Raw genomic sequence first — 19,783 nt, forward strand, 5'->3', positions numbered from 1 at the left:
TCACAAACTGTGAGATCATGACCTGAGCCAAAGTTGGACACTTAACCGACTGAGCCACCCAGGCGGCCCAATATTATATTGCTTTTTAAAAATTTTACAGAAATGGTATCAGACCTCTAAGTACTGCTTTAGCTGGATCTCACAAGTTTTGATAAGTAATATTTTTATTATTTAGTTCTAAATATTTTAAAATATATGTTCTGATTTCTTCTTTGGCCTGTGTCTTTTAGAAGTACAGTATTAATCTCCAAGTATGTGGAATTTTCTAGTTAACCTTTTTAAAAGATTGCTTGCTATTTAATTATATTTAATGGTTTTCATACATAATATTTTGTTAGTTCCTACTTCTTAGAAACTTGTTAATGGGAATTCTTTTAGTCCTGCACTGAGTATGGATTCTTCAAGAAGGTATTTGCCTTGGTTTTCTCTTGCTCCTAGAAATTCTACTATTGCAAAAGAAAGCTCCTTTGTATACCCTCCACTGTTACCCAAAGTGTAAGGTTCTAGACTAGGAGTTCTTCTTGAGAGATAGTTTAATTTCTAGTTTACCCTTGAGGGAATAGCTTTTTAGGGTCTTAACTTTGTGTGGTTGACATGTCTCTTGTGGCTTGGGGCTTTGTCTCTTGTCCCTCTGGACTGTGAAACCCTGAAGCCAAGTTTGCTTGGTGTTCCACTTGGCTGCCTGGGTTTTCACTGAGTTTTTGGCTCTGGGTATTTCTTTCTTGTCAGCATATTCATGACATTTACAATTTTTTGTTTTTTTAATTTTATCTAGCATTTTTAGTTGTTACAGTTGGGGGGGCGGGTCATTCAGGATAGCTAATCTGCTATAGTCCCTGCAATAGAAATCTACAATTTTATTTTTTAATGGAGATAAAATTTGTTTAGATTTCTAGAGTGGTCTCATTCTCTATCGTGATTTTCTTCATTTTAATGATCAGAGATTCAAATTTCTTACCTTCTTTATTCCCTATACTTAAAAAAAAGTCATAGGAGTGCCTGGCTGGCTCAGTCAGAAGAGTGTGTGACTCTGGCTCTCAAAGTCGTGAGTTTGAGCCCCACATGGGGTGTGGAGATTATTTAAATAAATAAAACTTAAAGTCCTTTAAAAGTATGGCAACAGTTTTTCCTTCTCCCACATTTCTGTAATTTACTTATAATAAAGAAGATCTTGATTTGCAGGAATCAGTCAAGGCTTTGTGTGAAGCACTCTAAGTTTAAATATAATAGCTTGTGGGTTTATCCAAAAGATAAAGATTCTTTCACTTAGTAGTGGTATGGTCTTTGGCAAGATAAATTCTTTTTTTTTTTTTTTTTCAAATTTTAAGTAGACTGCATACCTGACGTGGGGCTTGAAGTCATGACCCTGAGATCAAGAGCTGCATGCTTTGGGTAGCTATGTTGGTTAAGTGTCTGACTCTTGGTTTTGGCTAAGGTCATGATCTTACCATTGGTGGGTTCAAGCTGATAGCATGGAGACTGCTTGGTATTCTCTCTCTCCCTCTCTTTCTGCCCTTCCCCCACTCTTTCTCTCTTTCTCTCAAAAATAAATAAACAAAATAAAACAAAAAAAGAACTGTAGGCTCTACCAACTGAGCCAGTCAGGTGCCCCCAGGGCAGTTAACTTTTCTAGAACTCATTTGACTGGTGGATAAAATGAAATAGTCACATAAACTTTGATTGGCTCCTGCTTAGGAAAAAAAAACAGCTGTGAAGTACATTTTGAGGATAGTTGGGTAGATTTTCAATATGGACTTGACATTTGATTAAAGAAATATTGTCAGTTAGGTGTGGTGACATTGTGTTATTTAGAAGATGTTCTTATTCTTAGATGTCTGCTGAAGTATCAAGAGTGAAATGCCATGATGTGTGCAATTGCTTTCAAAATGGTGCAGCGCAAGGGTGCCTGGGTGGCTCAGTCAGTTAAGCATCAGACTCTTGGTGTTCGCTTAGGTCATTATCTCACAGTTTGTAGGTTCGAGCCCCTCTTCAGGCTCTACGCTGACAGCTTGGAGCCTGGAGTCTGCTTGGGATTCTGTTTTTCCCTCTCTCTCTCTCTCTTCTTTCTTTCTCTCTCTCTCTGCCTCTCCCCCCACTTGCTCACACTTGCAAGCTCTCTCTCAAACATTAAAAAAAAAATTTTTTAATGCCATCTTTAAAAAAAACCAAACACCTCAAAATGGTGCAACCCACAGCAGGCGGGGCGGGGGGGGGGCAGGTTATGTGCATTAAAATGCAAATATGACAAATTAAAAATTGTTGAATATAGGTGGTAAGAATATGGGTATTCATGTATAGTTTTCAAATTTTCATAATAAATAGTTGGGGGACATAAAATCATTAGATGAGTTAAAGATTCCTTCTGGCTTTGAAGTTTTGAACATTTGTTGAACCCTAAGCAATTTGAAAGCAGTGTTTTATTTTTATAAAAGTTTAATCATTGAACAAATATTAAAGAACTTCAATGTGGTTGGGCACTAGAGATGCAGTACTGAATCATGATTTCTCCAGCACAGTGTCAGAGTCCTATAAAACATTTTCCTAAGTAATTAAACAGTTTTCCGGGGGGGTGGGGGGAGGTGGGAATGGGAGTATAGTTTAGGCATTTCTCCTTAATCTTTCCCATTCTGTTTTGAGCATCTTTTGGTTAAACCTAGGGTATAGCTAGGCACATGGGCATATGTGTCTATGTGTTTTAATTGTATTTGTTATTTTATTATTTAAAATTTACACAGATTTCAGTAGTAGGAAATAATTTTAATATGACTTTTATTTATTTATTTTTTTAGGAGGATCTGACACCTAAGGATATTGAAGAAATTATTGATGAGCTCAAAGCTGGCAAAATTCCAAAACCTGGGCCAAGGTATGCTTTTATTTCTATAAAATAAATTTTAATGGCTTAACCTAATGTAAACTTCATTTTAAAATTTTATTCCATGTGTTCATAGGAGTTGTCAGGTGCTTTGGATAGTATCAAAACCAACTTGTCATCTAAAACAAGTCCCCCCCGCCCAAAACCCTATCAGATAATCCTCTGGTATCTACTTGAATATTTAGAGAGAAGGGAAATTTACTAACAAATAGAAATCTATTCCATTGTATCAGAAAACAAACTTTTCTTTTCCTTCCTCAAGTTAATTTCTTGCATATATAGTATAATGAAAGAGACTGCAGTGATAGTAATAACCAAAATATAGTTATTCTTTAAATTGACCAAAGCTGGCTAGTTCTTTTTTTATTAGTATTTTTATAATAAAGCTCTCTGCTCAGATATATAACACAGGTGCTCATTGTGAGTCATTGAGTAACCAGAACAATTAAACTGGTTCAACAGTACCTGATTTTGGAGTACCATTACCAGGTCTGCCCTAGCCAAAATCAATAAAAGATTCAGGTCTATAAGTGGTTTGGAACTGCTTTTGTATATTTTTAGTAAATGATCGCTAGAAAGGAAATATTAAACTGATGGTAAGACAATACTTTATTTTGACATTAGTTAAATTTTTGTGCTAACATTGTTATTTTCATTTTTCTTAAAAATTTTTTTAATGTTTATTCATTTTTGAGAGAAAGAGAGTGTGAATGAGAGTCGGGGAGGGGCAGAGAGAGAGGGAGACATAGGATCTGAAGCAGGCTCCAGGCTCTGAGCTGTCAGCATAGAGCCCAACGCAGGGCTTGCACCCACAAACTGCGAGATCATGACCTGAGATGAGGTCGGATGCCACCCACGCGCTCTGTTATTTTCATTTTTCTTTAAGTACTGAAAATAACTTCTAAACCTGCTCTCAATTATTAATTACTAATTAAGATGGGGTGCCAGGTGGCTCAATTGATTAAGCATTCGACTTCGGTTCAGGTCATGGTCTCACAGTCTATGAGTTCAAGCCCTGCATTGGGCTCTGTGCAGACAGCTCAAGAGACGAACCTGCTCCAGATCCTGTGTCTCCCCCTCTCTCTCTGCCCCTCCTCCACTTGCACTCTGTTTCTCTATCAAAAATAAATAAAAAATTTTTAAAAATAGAAAAAAAATTACTAATTAAGAGATAGAAGTTGTTTTTTGGTATGGGTTAGCTAAAATTAATTTTAAATCCAGGGCGCCTGGGTGGCTCAGTCGGTTAAGCATCCGACTTCAGTTCAGGTTATGATCTCGCAGTTCGTGAGTTCGAACCCCGCATCGATTGGGCTCTGTGCTGACAGCTTGGAGCCTGGAACCTACTTCAGATTCCGTGTCTCCCTCTTTCTCTGGCCCTTCCCCTCTTGAGCTCTGTCTGTCTGTCTGTCTCTCTCTCAAAAATAAATAAACATTAAAAAGAATTTTTAATAAAACTAATTTTAAGTCCAATTTGAATTCTTTATAGTTTTCTAAAGATATCTTAAAATTTGCAGAATTCTATGGGATGCAGATATTATGAGATGTAAAAATACATAGGTAGGCTACAATGCATATATAAAAAAGCATAGGTCATTGCTGATGGATAACTAGACTGTAAAGTCATTTTTGTTGTTTAAAAAAATTTTTTTAATGTTTTTATTTATTTTTGAGACAGAAAGAGACAGAGCATGAGTGGGGAGGGGCAGAGAGAGAGGGAGACACAGAATCCGAAGCAGGCTCCAGGTTCTGAGCTGTCAGCACAGAGCCTGACATGGGGCCTGAACTCACGGACTGTGAGATCATGACCTGAGCTGAAGTTGGACGCTTAACTGAGCCACCCAGGCGCCCCCATTTTTGTTGTTTTATACCAAAAGTAGTGGGCATTGGTGGAAATATCTCAGCATTATTAAAAAGATAAGCATTAAACTTTCATTAAGTACCTTTTCTTTAAAAAGTACCTTTTTAAAAAAAAATGTTTATTTTTGAGAGAGAGAGCACAAGCTGGGGAGGGGCAGAGAGAAAGGGAGACAGAGGATCCAAAGCAGGTCCCAGGCTGATAGTAGAGAGCCTGATGTGGGGCTCAAACCCACAACTTGAGGTGAAGTCGGACACTAAAGCAGCTGAGCCATCCAGGAGCCCCTAAAAAGTACTTTTAAGCCATAAACAATGTACAGAAAGGTCAAGTTTTCTAGAAGATAAATGAGTTTAAAATGATGAATTACAAATCGTGTTGGGATGGCTGAAAAACCAGATTTACCTTTTAAGTTGTAATGAGAACAAAGTAATTAATAGATGGCATTTTAAGTATAATGCATAAAGCAAATGTTTTTAATGAAGTGAAAGCCCTAGTGTAAATCGTGAATGGAAGGGCTAGATTGCTGCCTGTCTGGTGTTCTGAGGCATATTTACAGATAAAATGAGGGGAGAGATGAGATTAGTAGATTAAAGGCAATTTGTGGGCTTTACCAGAGGCTGTAACAGCCTTTATAGCGTTTTTTTTTGTGCATTTTGTGAAGGGTGAGGGAAGGAGAAAGTTGGCAGGTATAACAGACCATTGAAACCTTTTCTCCCCCTTAAGTATGTCATAGGACTGTAATTTATGGAACAACTAGGAAAATGGACCAGATTACTCTTGACATTACTTTCTTATATAAAAATCCATAATTTCTTGAAGAGTTCAGACAGTGTGCATGATTAATTCTCTCATTTATTGTTCTCAAAAACCTCAGTTTTTATAATCTTCCTAATTGGTCCTTTGTGTTGGTAAAGAAGGTAGATGAGCTTAAACCGTAGAGGGGACTTAGTAAAGGGAAGAAAGTTTTCCAGAATAATTATTTCATTGGCAGTTAAAGAGCAGCAGGTATACCTGTGTTACTAGTTAACGTAAAAAATTTACAAAGCCAAATACTGTTTTTTATTAAAGTTTGATCTCATTTTGCCACTTACCCTACATTAGTTTTAGGTTCTGTCAGTTCACAGTGACATTTTGTTTTTATGTTTATTTATTTATTTTGAGAGAGAGGCACGAGTGGGGCAAGGGCAGAGGGAGAGGGAGAGAGAGAATCCCAAGCTGGTTCTGTGCACTGTCAGCAGAGAGACCAACATGGGGCCCGATCTCATGAACTGTGAGATTATGACCTGAGCCTAAATCAAGAATTGAACACTTAACTGACTGAGCCACTCACACGACCCAATAGTGACTTTTTTTATCTCATTTCCACAGTGAACTTGTAATGCAAATAATACCTAATTTCTGACTTTGTAGGCACTCTTCATTACAGTATACTACTTAGTTACTTGCATTGTGTAATGTAATATCTTAAAAGATCATAACATTATTAACGTGGTACCATTGTCCTATCCCCTGAACAAAAAATAATTTCCTGTGGCTGTAAAAAGACCCTTGTAAGATTGATGACAGAATTTAAAGGGCAAAGCAAGGAGTAAAAAGATATAAATTGAACAGTTCTTTAGCTAAAATATATGGCAGGAACAAGGTAAATTAACAAAGCTAGGGAATAGGAAGGGTGAAATAGGAGGAGGTGCTGAGCTGGGCTCTAGCAATGGAGGTCAGATGGACAGAGTTGAGTGATTACTTGGGAAAGTATGTGTGGGGGTGAAAAAAAGACAGGTTCTTCTACCTCTGTGCTGCATTAAGGACCTGTTCTTGTTTTCTTTGTGGCTGTGGTAGCCACCCTAGTCTGGAACCTGTTTTTGAAAAGTTACTACTACTGATAGAGCTTTTAAAAACATGAATAGAAATACACTTTGTTTTCACTGCCCCTAAAGGATACCCTCCTAAATCTTCAGATTCCCATTTCCTTCCAATTCCTCTGTTGACTTCCAAACATATGTATAAATTTGTTTTCCCTTCTGTTCACTATGGTAGATCTCAATTTAAAATAAAATTCAGTTTAAATAAAATTCAAATATAAAAAGAATAAAATGTCCTCTGGGTTTGTTATGTTGCAGTTCTTAGCTCTGATCCTTGGGCAGATGCTGATCTCCTCTAAGCCTTGGTTTCTATATCTGTAAAATAAGGCCAGTATCATTTGACTCATGGCATTGTTGTAAAGATTAAATGAGCTAATAATATATGTACGCTCTTCAATAAATGGGAACTACTAGTAACGTGTTACGTTTATATCTTTCATATTTATGGTGAGTTTTGGATACGTCAATTTTCATACTTAAGTTTAGAAAATCTTGCAGCAGTTGAAATGTTTGAATTAAATAATCCATGCTAATTCTTGGGTGAAAAATAGTTACTTAACTGGGCTTTGTAAGGTAACAGTTATTTTCTTAAGTAAAGATTTATAAATGGTAGTTATTAATAGTCAACTTAATGTTACTTTTCTTTTCAGGAGTGGACGCTTCTCTTGTGAGCCAGCTGGAGGTCTTACCTCTTTGACTGAACCACCCAAAGGACCTGGCTTTGGTGTGCAAGCAGGACTTTAATTTATATTCAACTGTAAATATGTTCCAGGAGGAATAAAACATGAATCTTCTATCTACATAAACTTTTTACATTATTTGTTCATTTCATGGTGTATACCTAGCAACTTGCTGCTATGAGTGTCATGTTAATACTTAGTACCATTTTAAAGTCTTTTGCTATCTATGGCTAACTCTGAAGACAGTATCTCATAATCTAGTTAACAGTCATTCCAGTATTTCCATTTTCAAATGCCTGGTCACTTTTATCAATAATATTAGGTTATTGTGAGTTTCACATATATTTTGCTTTTCCATCTTTAGCTATAGCCAAGTTTTAACATGATTGTTCTACAGAAAACATTTTTATATTTACAGCATACAGTTTTTACTGTATTTCCAACTGGTAAGTGACACCTCAAGCAGACTGTAGGTGTAAGGAGGATAAAGTAGGGGCGCCTGGGTGGCGCAGTCGGTTAAGCGTCCGACTTCAGCCAGGTCACGATCTCGCGGTCCGTGAGTTCGAGCCCCGCGTCAGGCTCTGGGCTGATGGCTCGGAGCCTGGAGCCTGTTTCCGATTCTGTGTCTCCCTCTCTCTGCCCCTCCCCCGTTCATGCTATGTCTCTCTCTGTCCCCAAAAAATAAAAAAATAAAAAAAATAAAAAAAAAAAAATAAAAAAAAAGAGGATAAAGTAGTTGTCTCTAGAAGTACTGTTTATCATTTTTATAAAAGGAAGGTAGAAAATACTTTGATATTATTGTATACTGCACATACAGTCTGAGTTGGAAAGAGCAGTCAATAAACAAAATAGACTCTGGTTGAATGCATATTTCAACGTAGAACAAAGGATAAAACCTTTTGTGTATTATTATATCCAGTTCAAGAAACTAGCTATTGTACATTAGTTGCAAGTTGAAAAAAAATGTTTATAGCTTGTTTCAGAATTGCTCAAAGTCATTGTTTGGCTGCTCTTATGACAGATTAATCAGTCACTAATAGTAATTATGATGCTTAAAAATATCATTATTTTCAAGAAGATCTTTAAAAATTTGTTTTTATTTTTACCTGAGAGGGTAAACAATAACAGTAGTTACACAAGTGGCATAGAAAGGTAACACAATGAAAATACCTCTCTTCTATCCTCTTGATTTTCTACTGACTTTTGTAAAAATGCCTTCTATGTTGACATTTTTTGTTTTGTTTTGTTTTTACTTGGAAAAAAGTTAGGAGTAGGGAAGCTTCAGATACTGGGTGAAAAAACAAAGGCATATTAAGGATATGCACTGATTATCAATTTTTATGTAATATTTTAGAACTAGAAAATTAACTTTCATAATTACAGACATAATATTATACCATTATCAAAACATATTCTGTAGTTCTTACATCATCAGTTACATTGTATTGTATCAGTATATATTAGGATTTTGAGTCTTGCTTAATCTTTTTGCCTATTTCTCTTAAAAATTGTATCAATTTTAATATAAGAATACCCGTTTAAATGATAGTTTCCTGATTAGCTTTTGAAAACACCTGCCAGGTAAAATTTTATTACAGTAATCCAACATGGTTTCAAAATGTATATGAACACACTGATTAAAATTTCCTTGCCAGTTTTCAGAGATGACTGCCATATCCTGGCCTATTTCTCAAACCTGTAGGGAGAGTTAGGCATCATTTGTGTGTTTACTATCACTTGCTCCCTCATTTCCTCTTCTCAGTTCCTAGCTCTGCTTTTTTTAAGAAAGGGTATTTGAGGAGGAAATCTTACTATTGTTTAATAATAAAAATAAATCAATGTATCATTCTCCCTAGTGACAAAGGATCTAATACCAGTTTTTTTGTAGCAACTACTGAAAGTTGGTAGTGAAAGCTACTGATTGCTCAGAATTATTTGCTGTAACTGGATGGGGTCACTGCTCCAGAAAATCCTACAGCACATAATAACAGTTATGTAAGAGTTTTCACTGCAAAGGTATTACATATAGACTAAGTCATATGATAAGCTATGATCTGAGATTATACTTTTAATTTATTACATTCATCTTCCTGAAATATGGCAGGAATTTTTGAATGATCTGATATATCTGGATGTAATGTAGCAAAACATAAAGATAGTTGATTCTAAAGTTGTGAAGAACTAAGTAAGTTGGTGGGAAGGTAAATTTTGCAGAATGGCTTCTGATACAGATACCAAATACAGTTGACTCTTGAAGTGCGAGGGAGTGGAAGGAAGTTGGAGCACCAACCCACCTCTCTCCAAATTGAAAATCCTCATGTAACTTTTGACTCCCCAAAACTTAATAGCCTACTGTTGAGTGGTAACATAGTTGATTAACACATATTTTCTATGTTATATGTATTATATACACTGTATTATAATAAAGTTACAGAAAAGGTTAAAAATAAAATACATTTTAATACGGAACTTCTCAAAAAAAGTTCTGTATGAGTAGACCCATGCAGTTCAAACCCATGTTGTTGGAGAGTCAACTGTGGAGGGCCTGGGTGGCTCAGTGGGTTAAGCATCTGACTCTTGGTTCATGATCTCACGATTTGGTTTGGTGAGTTGGGCCCCCAGCAGGCTCCCTGTTGACAGTCCCTCTGCCCCTTCCCCACGCGTGGTGTGTCTCTCTCTCTGTCAAATAAACTTAAAAAAGTCAATTGTATGCACACTTTAAGTGCCTGCTTAACTTTGGCTAAGACTGAGGTTTAATGCTTGCAGTCCTTGACTGTTTGGTCCTATTCTGAAAATAGGTATTTTACTCATTTGCTGAAGATGGATTCCAGGACTTGAGCCAACAAAAGACAGGGATATACAATTAAAAGTCTTAATTAGCAGCTTACTAACCTACTAGCTTGTAGATACGGTTTTCTTCAGACTTTTTTTGAGACCATTATCCGTAATATCTATAATGATTATGTCTTGATTTATATTTCTAGTTTCACATTGAAAAGGAAAATTAATAAGTTATAGCTAATATGTCATTTACCACGTATAAATAGGGGCTTCATTAAGAAATGTTTTTGCAGCTGAATTCTACAATGAGCTCTTCTACAGGTAGTGTCCTATCGAGTGTAGCCAATGCCTTATAAATCTTGAATATATTCAGTGATTTTAATGAGGTTGTACGTGTAGTTGCCACAAATTATGGTTAATTTGCTTGAGCAAAAATTTAAGATTAGTTAGCTACGTTTCAATTCTGAAGTGATGCACTATAGAAACTGCTATAGAAATAGCAATTACCATTACCATCAATACTAATGGACTTTCTTTGACAGTAAAATGAGAACTCAATGACTTGAAGAGATGGCAGTTGGTGAAATTTTTAGTGGATCTCTGTATTTCATGCCCTAAATAACGCATATGAAAGGTAACAGTATTCCACCTATAGCCATAAAGTGCTCTTTTACTATTCATATTGAACCTAATGTTTTATAGGTGGGAGAAATCAGGAACCTAGGAAGGGAAAAGTGCAAGTTTATGCTTTATATAATTTGTTGAGATTTAATGTGTCAAGTCTAGTGTCAAAACTGTGATTAGTGACATAAACCTGTAACTCCATTAAGTCACAAATACGTGCTGTAGTTGTAAATGACAGCTTACTATGGCAAGGCCAATATTAACAATGAGGAAGGTGGTTTCCGTCCAATGCGTAAACCCCCTTTAGTGGTTAAAGGCATTCCTAAACTGTCGCAGATTAGCCTCGATGTAAATAAAAAGCGTCCAGAAGTTTAGTCAATAAAATGGTTTCCCTCTGATTATGTAACCCCCTTGGTGGTTAAATAGAGGCATGTACGAACCGTCGCAGACTAACCTCGATGTAAATAAAAAGCATCCGAAGTAAGTTCCCGCTGCTGGTAAGCCAAGACCGTAAATTTTCCTCACGTAGTTCCCTCTCAAATACTGTCTCGGCTATGGAGAAAGGTACTTGTTTCTCTAAAATGGTTACTCGAAAGTGTGAATGGGAGAGAGTAGTATATCCTGAGGTTCGCCATATCCCCGCTGCACGTGCACATTAAGGTGCTTTCAAAACTGGCACTGGGGCCCCAGCTGGCGCAGGTGAGGGCGGGCCCGTCGCTGCCCGGCCGAACTCCGGCTAGCGACCCCATCCCGCGGGCTCAGACGCAGGTGCTGCCCAGCCGGCGCGCAAGCGCACTGCGGCGTGGACGTGGGCGCCCAGCCGCGCCCCGCGTCTCCGAACACGTTGGGGCTGGCAGTTCGCAGCTAGGAGTTTAGGGGGCTGACTCCCCGCCTCTGCCTTTAGACCTATCTTCCCGGGTTCGACCTCACAAACTCTCCCACCCGATCTGCAAAAATAACAGAGTATGTGAATACTCCATGTCCAGCCTCTTCGCCGCCGCCGCCATTTCCAGAAGTTTCCAGTCACATCCACTGCCATGGTCGCCACAAAAAGCGACCGCAGAACCCGTCGTCCTGGCAGCGTCAGCGGAGCCTATTCTGCTTTCTAGCTCACCCCCAGATTTTCCCCTCTCTTTTCGGGCCAGTGACGGCGGAGGAAGACGGTAACACCTGGGTGAGGTGGCAGGAGGTACGAGCACGTAGAGGAGTTCCGGCCTACACCCCCGCCGCCTCCCACTTGGTACCTTCCGACTGTCCCCGCCCCGCGGCTCGGGAAGCTTCTCCGTAGAACTGAAAGAGCGGCGGGGTAGCGGGGAGGGGCTGGCGGAAGGGGCGGGCGGGCGCCGGGGGCGGGGCGGTCACGCCGCCCGTCCCGTGCCCGTGGAGTCACGTGCCTACGTCGCAGCCAATCGCCGGGCGGCGCTGTCCTGGGAGCGAGGAGGCTGTGGTGAGAGACGGACGGAGACCGGAGATGTTTTCAAGCCCGGCCTCCGCGGCGTTCGTGGCGGTTGCAGCGGCGACGAAGACAACGACAGCGACGGCAACACCGAGGCACTCGTTCAGGGGGTAAACCCTCCTGCGCCGTTAGTGCCTTGGGTCCGTGAGGGTGAGGGGGGCGTGGCGACAGGCGAGGAGGAAGGAGGGGCGCGGTTTCGAGCCCCGTACCCGGCGCCTGGGAGGAGACCCCTCAGTTCTGCGCTGCTCCCGTCTCCCCTCATCACAGCAAGGTAGGGGACGCGCCCTGCCCACCCTGTCTCGTGCCGCCAGGCCAGGCCAGGCCCAGCCCAAGGCGCCGCCGGCCTGACAGTGACAGGCCGTTAGTGGCCCCGGCGCGGGTCCGCTCCGCCCGCCGCCGCCCCTCCAGGAGTCCTGAGTAGCTGCGGCGCGGCCGGGAGCCGCCAGCAGGGCGGTGGTGCGGGGGGATTCGGCGGGCCCCCCCCCCACCCCCCCCCCCCCCGCCGCCGCCGCCGCCGCCGCCGCCGCTCCCGGGGCTGGGCTGCCGCCGCCTCCCGGAACATGGCGGGGCCGGGAGGAGCGTGTGCGTGCGAGTGTGCGAGTGTGCGCGGCCCGAGAGGGCGCCGCCGGCGTGCTGCGGCCGGACCCGGCGGGGCGGGGCTGGGCGGGGGTGGGGGCGCGCCCGGCCCGTCGCGCGCGCCCGCCGGCCCGCCGTGAGCCAGGGTGCGGGCGCGGCCGCGGGAGATCGCTGCTGCCCCTCCTGGAGAGAGCATCGGAGGTACCGGGGTCAAGGGGAGAGGAAGATGAAAGGGAGAAGGGAAATTGCCGCTTTGATAGTCTCAAGGGAAAGGAGAGCGGCACGCTGCAGTCATGTCTTAAATGCCAGTGTACTCTGTCCTTGCCGCATTGGGTAATCGGTTCTCTTCATCGTTCTGCAAGTGCCCATTCGAATGGTGTTCGTAGACCCTTGGAGCACGTCAGATTCTTAGATCTCATTTTGAGGGGTAATATGGTGTGACGCATCCTCAGGGATCCCAAAGCGTTGAATAAACGGTTGTACAAAGAGGTTACCGAAGCCCAGCTGACAGCTGTTTTAATAATAACAGTAAGAAACAGTTTGGGATGGGAAGTTAACACTATTGCACCAGTTGAAACCGTAGGAAACATTTTAAGCTGTGTACTCTTTGACATTGTAATTTCCACCGGACACCCGCGGGTGAAATGGGTTGCAGATTCAGTGATGTGTAAAGCCTTGGAATTATCTGTAATCCCGAAGTTGAAATGAACCTGTGTTCTTAGTCATGTGCTCCTTTTTAATTTTAAAATTGGTTTACGTAAATTATGAAGGAAGGTGAACTGGTAAAATAGCTATTCTAAAATAAATTGACTGTTTATTAAAAACATATGCTCAAGTAGGCTGTTCAAAATCTCGGGCACTGATCTGTTTCAGTTTCTTCAATCATTGTACAAAGGCTTTCCTGGAGATTAGCTCAGAACTGGCAGAACATATGCTCTATTGGTGCCAAGTGGCTTAAAAACAAAATGAGATAGTGTTGACTGTATAAGATCAAGTCATTATATTTGAGCTAAACGCAAAAAATAAAGATTCATGTCTCTCCAGGAGATGATAGGCAAGAGGAAAAGGTTTTACTTCTTAAAGATCTTTTATAGTTAACACAAGTACCAATTAAATGTCTTTTAAAGGAAGGTCTGCAGCCACCTTGACTAAAGTCAAGCTATTCAGGGATGTGTTCTATTTTAGGGGCATGCAAGGTGTTAAAGTGAACTAAAATCTGAGTATTAAGGGGTATTCATGGAAGGTAAGGAGTTAAAAAAAAAAAAGAAACAGGGTGCCTTTAATGTTTTTTGTCTCTGTGATTTCCATAGTTGTTTAGTATGGTTTAATGAGCAAGCAGAGCTGGGAAAGTGAAAATCTTGGGGTGTGTATTCCATGAGGAGTATTTGAGATAGAAGAGAGAACTAAAATATTCTGATGAGGAAAGAACTTAGGTAGGTGAAAAAATATGTTCAGTTTCTGGTTTTAGTTCTTGAATATCAAGGGAAGGGGAAAACAGTTGAATTTTGTTTGGAGACAAGTGCCTACTCAGTGGAATGAATTTAAAAGGAAGATGTTTTTATCAAGGTGTTTATATATATATGTGTGTGTGTGTGTGTGTGTATAATCCTATAGAAGTTTTTGGAAAGTGTGATATTCTTTTGAGGTAGATTGTAGAAAATGGTAGTCAGTGGGCTATTTGAAAAACACTTTGTTGGAAAAGAGGTTTTTATTCTAAGGAATAAGAAGAATAATAGTAAAAGTGTTCAATTTGTTGGTATTGACTGGTAGTTAAATTTTTTCATTCTCCTGTTTTAAGAGCATTATTTCAGTCTAAAAAGAGAATGATTTATGAGATTGCTTCCATCATAGTCCATAAGAGGTTTAGACTGTTTTCTGTATATAAACTTGATACTGAAGCAACATTTATCAGAAAGGCATGAAGAATTTGTTTAATAATTGCAATAGTTTGTTTAAGAGCAGTTCACACACTACTTTGTTTCTAAAATTAACATCAAAATGTATTTGTAAAATGTATTGTGCAAAGGGTAGAGTCATGGTGATTTGTCCTTAGAACTGGAAGGGACTTCAGATTTTCTCATTTTACGGATGAGAAAATAAAGTCCTACTAAAGTGAAGTAACTTACATAAGTCAGTACAACCTAGTTCAAAAAGTCTGTGGTTTGGGCCTAGAGATTCCTTTCTGTGAAAATGCTAATTTGCTCCTTTACGAAGTAGTTTTTTGGAGTACTGGAAAGAATATTGAAATATAAGCAAGAAAGCCTCAGTTAAAATTTTTGATTTAAAAGTAAAAATTCTTGATTTGTTACTTTCTAACTGTGGTTTTTGACAAATCGCATTAACTTTCAGGACCTTCTTAATCTACAAAAAGTCATTTTCCTACATAATTTACAGGGATGGAATAAATGTGATTACATATGAAAAGCACATGGTATATTGTAAACTTTTATACATATAAAAAGTGGTAATATTTTAAAATATCTGTGTAACAAGGTGTCTAGATCCCTAGGTTTTTGCTTAGCCTTAGCTTTATTGTTTCCAGCACCTGCTGTTTTACAGATTATAACTCCCTGTAGATACATTTTCTGATCCCCACTTAGATCTAATCTTAGTAAAGCCTCTTATGAACGTTTTAAATATTGCAGTTGTTAGAGCCTGACTTCCTCTGGAGAATATGAAGTTTCTCCATATAGCATTTGAAAATATTCTCATTTACACTCATGCATGCATAATCTGTTTCTTTAACAGTGGCTTTTTAAAAGTAATAGTGAAAGTGTCTTAGTTGCAATGTTAATTTGTCTGTTGCTAGTTTCCACATATGGCAATAACAGGAGATAATTTCCTTTGTAAACTCAGCTTTGAATGGTTGGTGTTAAGGTTATCTTGTAGATCTAAATATGTAGAAATGTTAATGTGTGAGTTTTTGTTTGTTGGCTTTTGCTGTTATGTTTAAAGATCTTGCTTCTAGTGCTTTGAATTGATAATACTGGAAACCAATATAGTAATATTGTTTATTGTAGTATTACATATTTTACCTGTAATCTTGAGTTTGAAGATTATGATAAATATTTCTTAAGCACTTAGAATGTTCAAAGTTCTAACTGAAATATTTAAGATAATTTTCAAAATAATCTTGTTAAACAGATACTACTATTATTCTAACATATGGCCAGGAAAATAAGGCTTTGAACTATTATGCGATGTGTATATATTCATAGACCTGAAAAAAGTGTCAGACCGTATTGTTCCCATTCTTAATCATTTGTTTGTGCTCTGCCTCTAATTAAGAGTGTTTAACTGATTTTGAAAAGTTTTGAGGCAGAGTTTCTTTAATTTCAGATTTTGTGAAAATATCTGGAGGCCAGCTATTCTACCTTCTACTGTGTTGGTCAAAAAAATAAAAAGAAAGTAAATACCTTATGAGATTCTTGGAAGGTAGGCAGAAAGCCTTTTTGTGAGATGCTGAGGTAACTGTTGGGTTTTTTTTTTTATGTTGTCAGAAGCAAATTAATCTCCCCAGCTACAGAAGGACTACAGTTTTTAACGTTACAAGAGGTGATTTTAACAAACTCCACCTTGATATTGATGCCATTTTTCTAAAGAAACATTTTAATCATAGTTACTATAGGAAAAAGATCACCAACCAAACTCATTTAGGACTTTTGTAAAGGAATAGATCCAGCAATAGAAAATTTGTGCAGGTTAGAAAATAGCATCCAGTAGGTTTTCCAATTAGTGAGAGCCTCCAAAATTCTAAGAAGTTCAGACTCTTAAGTTCTTAGAAAATTAAGTTAAACACAGGAATGCTTCCAAATTGAGATAAGTAGAAGAGATAAATTATGGAGCTGCAAGTTAGAGAGTGGAAGTAATTTTCTTTGGCATTTAAAAAATTGTCTCTTTGGCCATTGACTTTATGTTTGCTATTGCACTAAAATTGTTTCAAATATGTAATAGTCTACTCTTCTGGTTTTCGGTTTGTATTTGGGCCATAATTGGGGGAAATACCAGAAATATTAGTGATATCATATTTTCCCCATTTTTAAAGCTTTATTTTTATTTTTAAGTAATATCTGAACCCAGTGTGGGGCTGGAACTTAGAACCCTGAGATCAAGAGTCGCATGCTGTACCAACTGAGCCAGCCAGACTCCCTGAATATCGTATTTTTAAACTACTTTGTTGCTTGAAAGAGGTGTGTGAGAGAATCTTGTAGCTTCTCAGATTTCAGATTGTTCTTCTCCTACATGGGAGTTTTGTCTGCCTCCTGAATTCTAATGGAGAACAGAAACCACGTATGTGTGGTTCTCTCTCCCTAGAAGTATCTATTTTGACTCAGGATACAGTAGTACGTAAGAATTACGATGCTTTGTAGTTCATGAAATACTTTTTATGTGAGATCCTTTGAATTTCACAACTACTCTGAGATCAGCAAAACATTAGGTAAGCTGATGATGTTGAACCATGGATAGGATCCAGGTTAAAATTCCCTGGCAAAATGCTAGAGTTTTGAAATTCACTCACTAAAGAGAAGCATTAGTACATCTAAAGGAAGGGAGGAGAAACGCACCTACCGTACTTTTTATTTTCTTTTCCACCAAAGGCACATCGTATACAGCTTTCTTTCTGTTTTGTTATACCTCTTCTGAAACTTAAGCAGGGTAGAAGTAAATACTAAAACATTCTTTATACCACTTTACTAACTTGTGGTGATAGTTAATGATGTTAAAGACAAATGAGAAAATTAAAATTTTACGAAATGTTTCCTACCTTAATTTGAACAAAAGTATTACAATTAGGAAGAAAGCCTTGTTACATTCTCTTGTTCTAAATGCTAAATTGTTCTAAATACTAAGTCTTGCAACCTTTGAGTTAAAGTCCTTTTTTATCAGAGTTTGAGTATTTGAAAGTTATTTGGTGATGAAGGAAAAGAACTTTCATCGAGCTTCTGTACTTGAGGCACTGTTAGATACTTGCATATGTTATTTTAATCAATGTTGAGAGGAGATACTATCTACTTATGAAAATACTTCAAAAAGTTGTCATTAGAGTATCTCTAACTTTAGATATTTAGATATCTTGAGTACTAGACTCAAGAACTAACTTGAAATTTATAAGTGCTGTATAAATGTAAGTTTGTTACTTAGAGAAGAATTTTCTTATGATCAACCTAATTCATAGATTTATAATGTGGCGGATCATCCTGTGGTGGTTATTCAACCTTCAGAAGTTAACCCTGTCTTCCACATTTCATTAAAACATCCCAAGAATGGGGCGCCTGGGTGGCTCAGTCGGTTAAGGGTCCGACTTCAGCTCAGGTCACGATCTCGCAGTCCGTGAGTTTGAGCCCTGCGTCGGGCTCTGGGCTGATGGCTCAGAGCCTGGAGCCTGCTTCCAATTCTGTGTCTCCCTCTCTCTCTGCCCCTCCCCCGTTCATGCTCTGTCTCTCTCTCTCTCTCTGTCTCAAAAATAAATAAACATTAAAAAAAAAAAATCCCAAGAATAATGATGAGTGTTCTCTTTAAGCTGAATTTGAACAGGACAAAAAATACCTTTTTACTGAGTTTCTGTTTGTCCTCTTATCATTGAAAGTAAACAGGAATGTTTGACAGCAGATTGGCTTACTCATTCTTCCTTTCTTTTGTCCTTTTTCCTCCTTCGTGGCTCCTCCTTCCCCTTCATACACTGATGTTCCCCTGCTTTTGCAAACACCCAGTGAAGAAAACAATACCTATCTATTGTTGATTGACAATTTAAATTTGTGTTAGTTGATTTAAGTATACCACTTCAATTTCAAGGCTTTTGTCTTTAATTATGGTATGAATATTGATTTTAGCTACAGGAATTTGGATCATTAGCTAATACATCATTTGCATTTTCCCTTGTGTGAATTAACACTTCATATCCTTGGCCATTTTTCTCTTTGTTCCTTCTTACTGAAAGCTTCTAGAAATGGCAATCAAGAATTTAAACAATTTTTATTTTTTTAATTTATTTTTTATTTTTTTAAACAATTTTTTTTTAATGTTTATTTTTGACAGAGAAAGAGAGACAGAGCATGAGTGGGGGAGGGGCAGAGAGAGAGAGGGAGACACAGAATCTGAAGCAGGCTCCAAGCTCTGAGCTGTCAGCACAGAGCCCGACGTGGGGCTCGAACTCACAAACCGTGAGATCATGACCTGGGCCGAGGTCAGACGCTCAACCAACTGAGCCATACAGGCACCCCATTTAAACAATTTTTAAAACACTTTCATTAGTGTTTTTAAATTACAGAATTAATATATGCTTATTATTAAAGTAAAAAACCTACAATAAAAGTTAATGATTCTTTAATCTCTCTTTATGGATATTTGTATATTAGAGATTATTAATCTATATGTTACAAATATTTTTTCTAATTTATCATTTGAATGAAAACTTGCATTTTACATCCTTTTGGCAAACCCCAGAAGAAACCGACTCTCTCCATACTATTAATTTTAAGTTTGGTATTTGAAAGTTATTGAGATGATAACTTACTGAGATGATAACTCTCTGGGCTCTTTAATTATTTCTAATCCAAGAATTTCTTCTGCCTATAGCTTTTGTGAACTCAGTAGTTAGGGAGGAAGCACCAGAAAACAGTGAGAATTCTTGGAGCATAGGGGAAAACTAGAGTCTCACATTTAAATCCTAATTCATTATGAAGTACCATTTGACTGATACAGGCATAATTACAAGTGTTTTACAGTTGATAACAGGCTCTCCACTTAACTTTTCATTCACTCCTTACAGTAACCTTGTGAAGTTTATCACATTCCGATTTTTATTAAAAAAAAATTTTTTTTAATGTTTATTTTTGAGAGAGAGAGCCAGAGCATGAGCGGGGGAGGGACAGAGAAGGAGACACAGTATCTGAAGCAGGTTCCAGGCTATGAGCTGTCAGCACAGAGCCAGATGCAGGGCTCGAACCCACGAGTTGTGATTGTGAGATCATGACCTGAGCCCAGGACGCTCAACTGACTGAGCCACCCAGGTGCCCCTAATTTTTTTATTTTTAAGTAATCTTTACACCCAACATGGGACTCATGCTCTACAGACTA

The 19,783-nt window shown here is 38.7% G+C and overlaps 2 protein-coding genes across 4 annotated transcripts in view; both read left to right on the forward strand.

Moving 5' to 3' along the window:
• NDUFV2 (NADH:ubiquinone oxidoreductase core subunit V2) overlaps window positions 1-7,395 on the forward strand; it is a 31,074-nt gene extending 23,679 nt beyond the window's left edge. Inside the window, exons 7-8 of the mRNA XM_058692699.1 lie at window positions 2,790-2,866; window positions 7,240-7,395. Of these exons, the coding sequence (XP_058548682.1) occupies window positions 2,790-2,866; window positions 7,240-7,333 (171 nt within the window). The 3' untranslated portion in view covers window positions 7,334-7,395. The remainder of the gene's footprint in view (window positions 1-2,789; window positions 2,867-7,239) is intronic.
• Window positions 7,396-12,074: 4,679 nt separating this feature from the next.
• ANKRD12 (ankyrin repeat domain 12) overlaps window positions 12,075-19,783 on the forward strand; it is a 127,399-nt gene continuing 119,690 nt past the window's right edge. For 2 of the 3 annotated variants that reach the window (XM_058692695.1, XM_058692697.1), the window contains exon 1: window positions 12,075-12,401. The gene's annotated coding sequence lies outside the window, so the exon portion shown is untranslated. Of the gene's footprint in view, window positions 12,402-12,795; window positions 12,908-19,783 lie in introns of those variants that run through there. The other variant, XM_058692696.1, reaches the window with a different exon arrangement.

This window comes from Neofelis nebulosa, chromosome 11 (genome assembly GCF_028018385.1).
Source record: "Neofelis nebulosa isolate mNeoNeb1 chromosome 11, mNeoNeb1.pri, whole genome shotgun sequence".
NCBI lineage: Eukaryota > Metazoa > Chordata > Mammalia > Carnivora > Felidae > Neofelis > Neofelis nebulosa.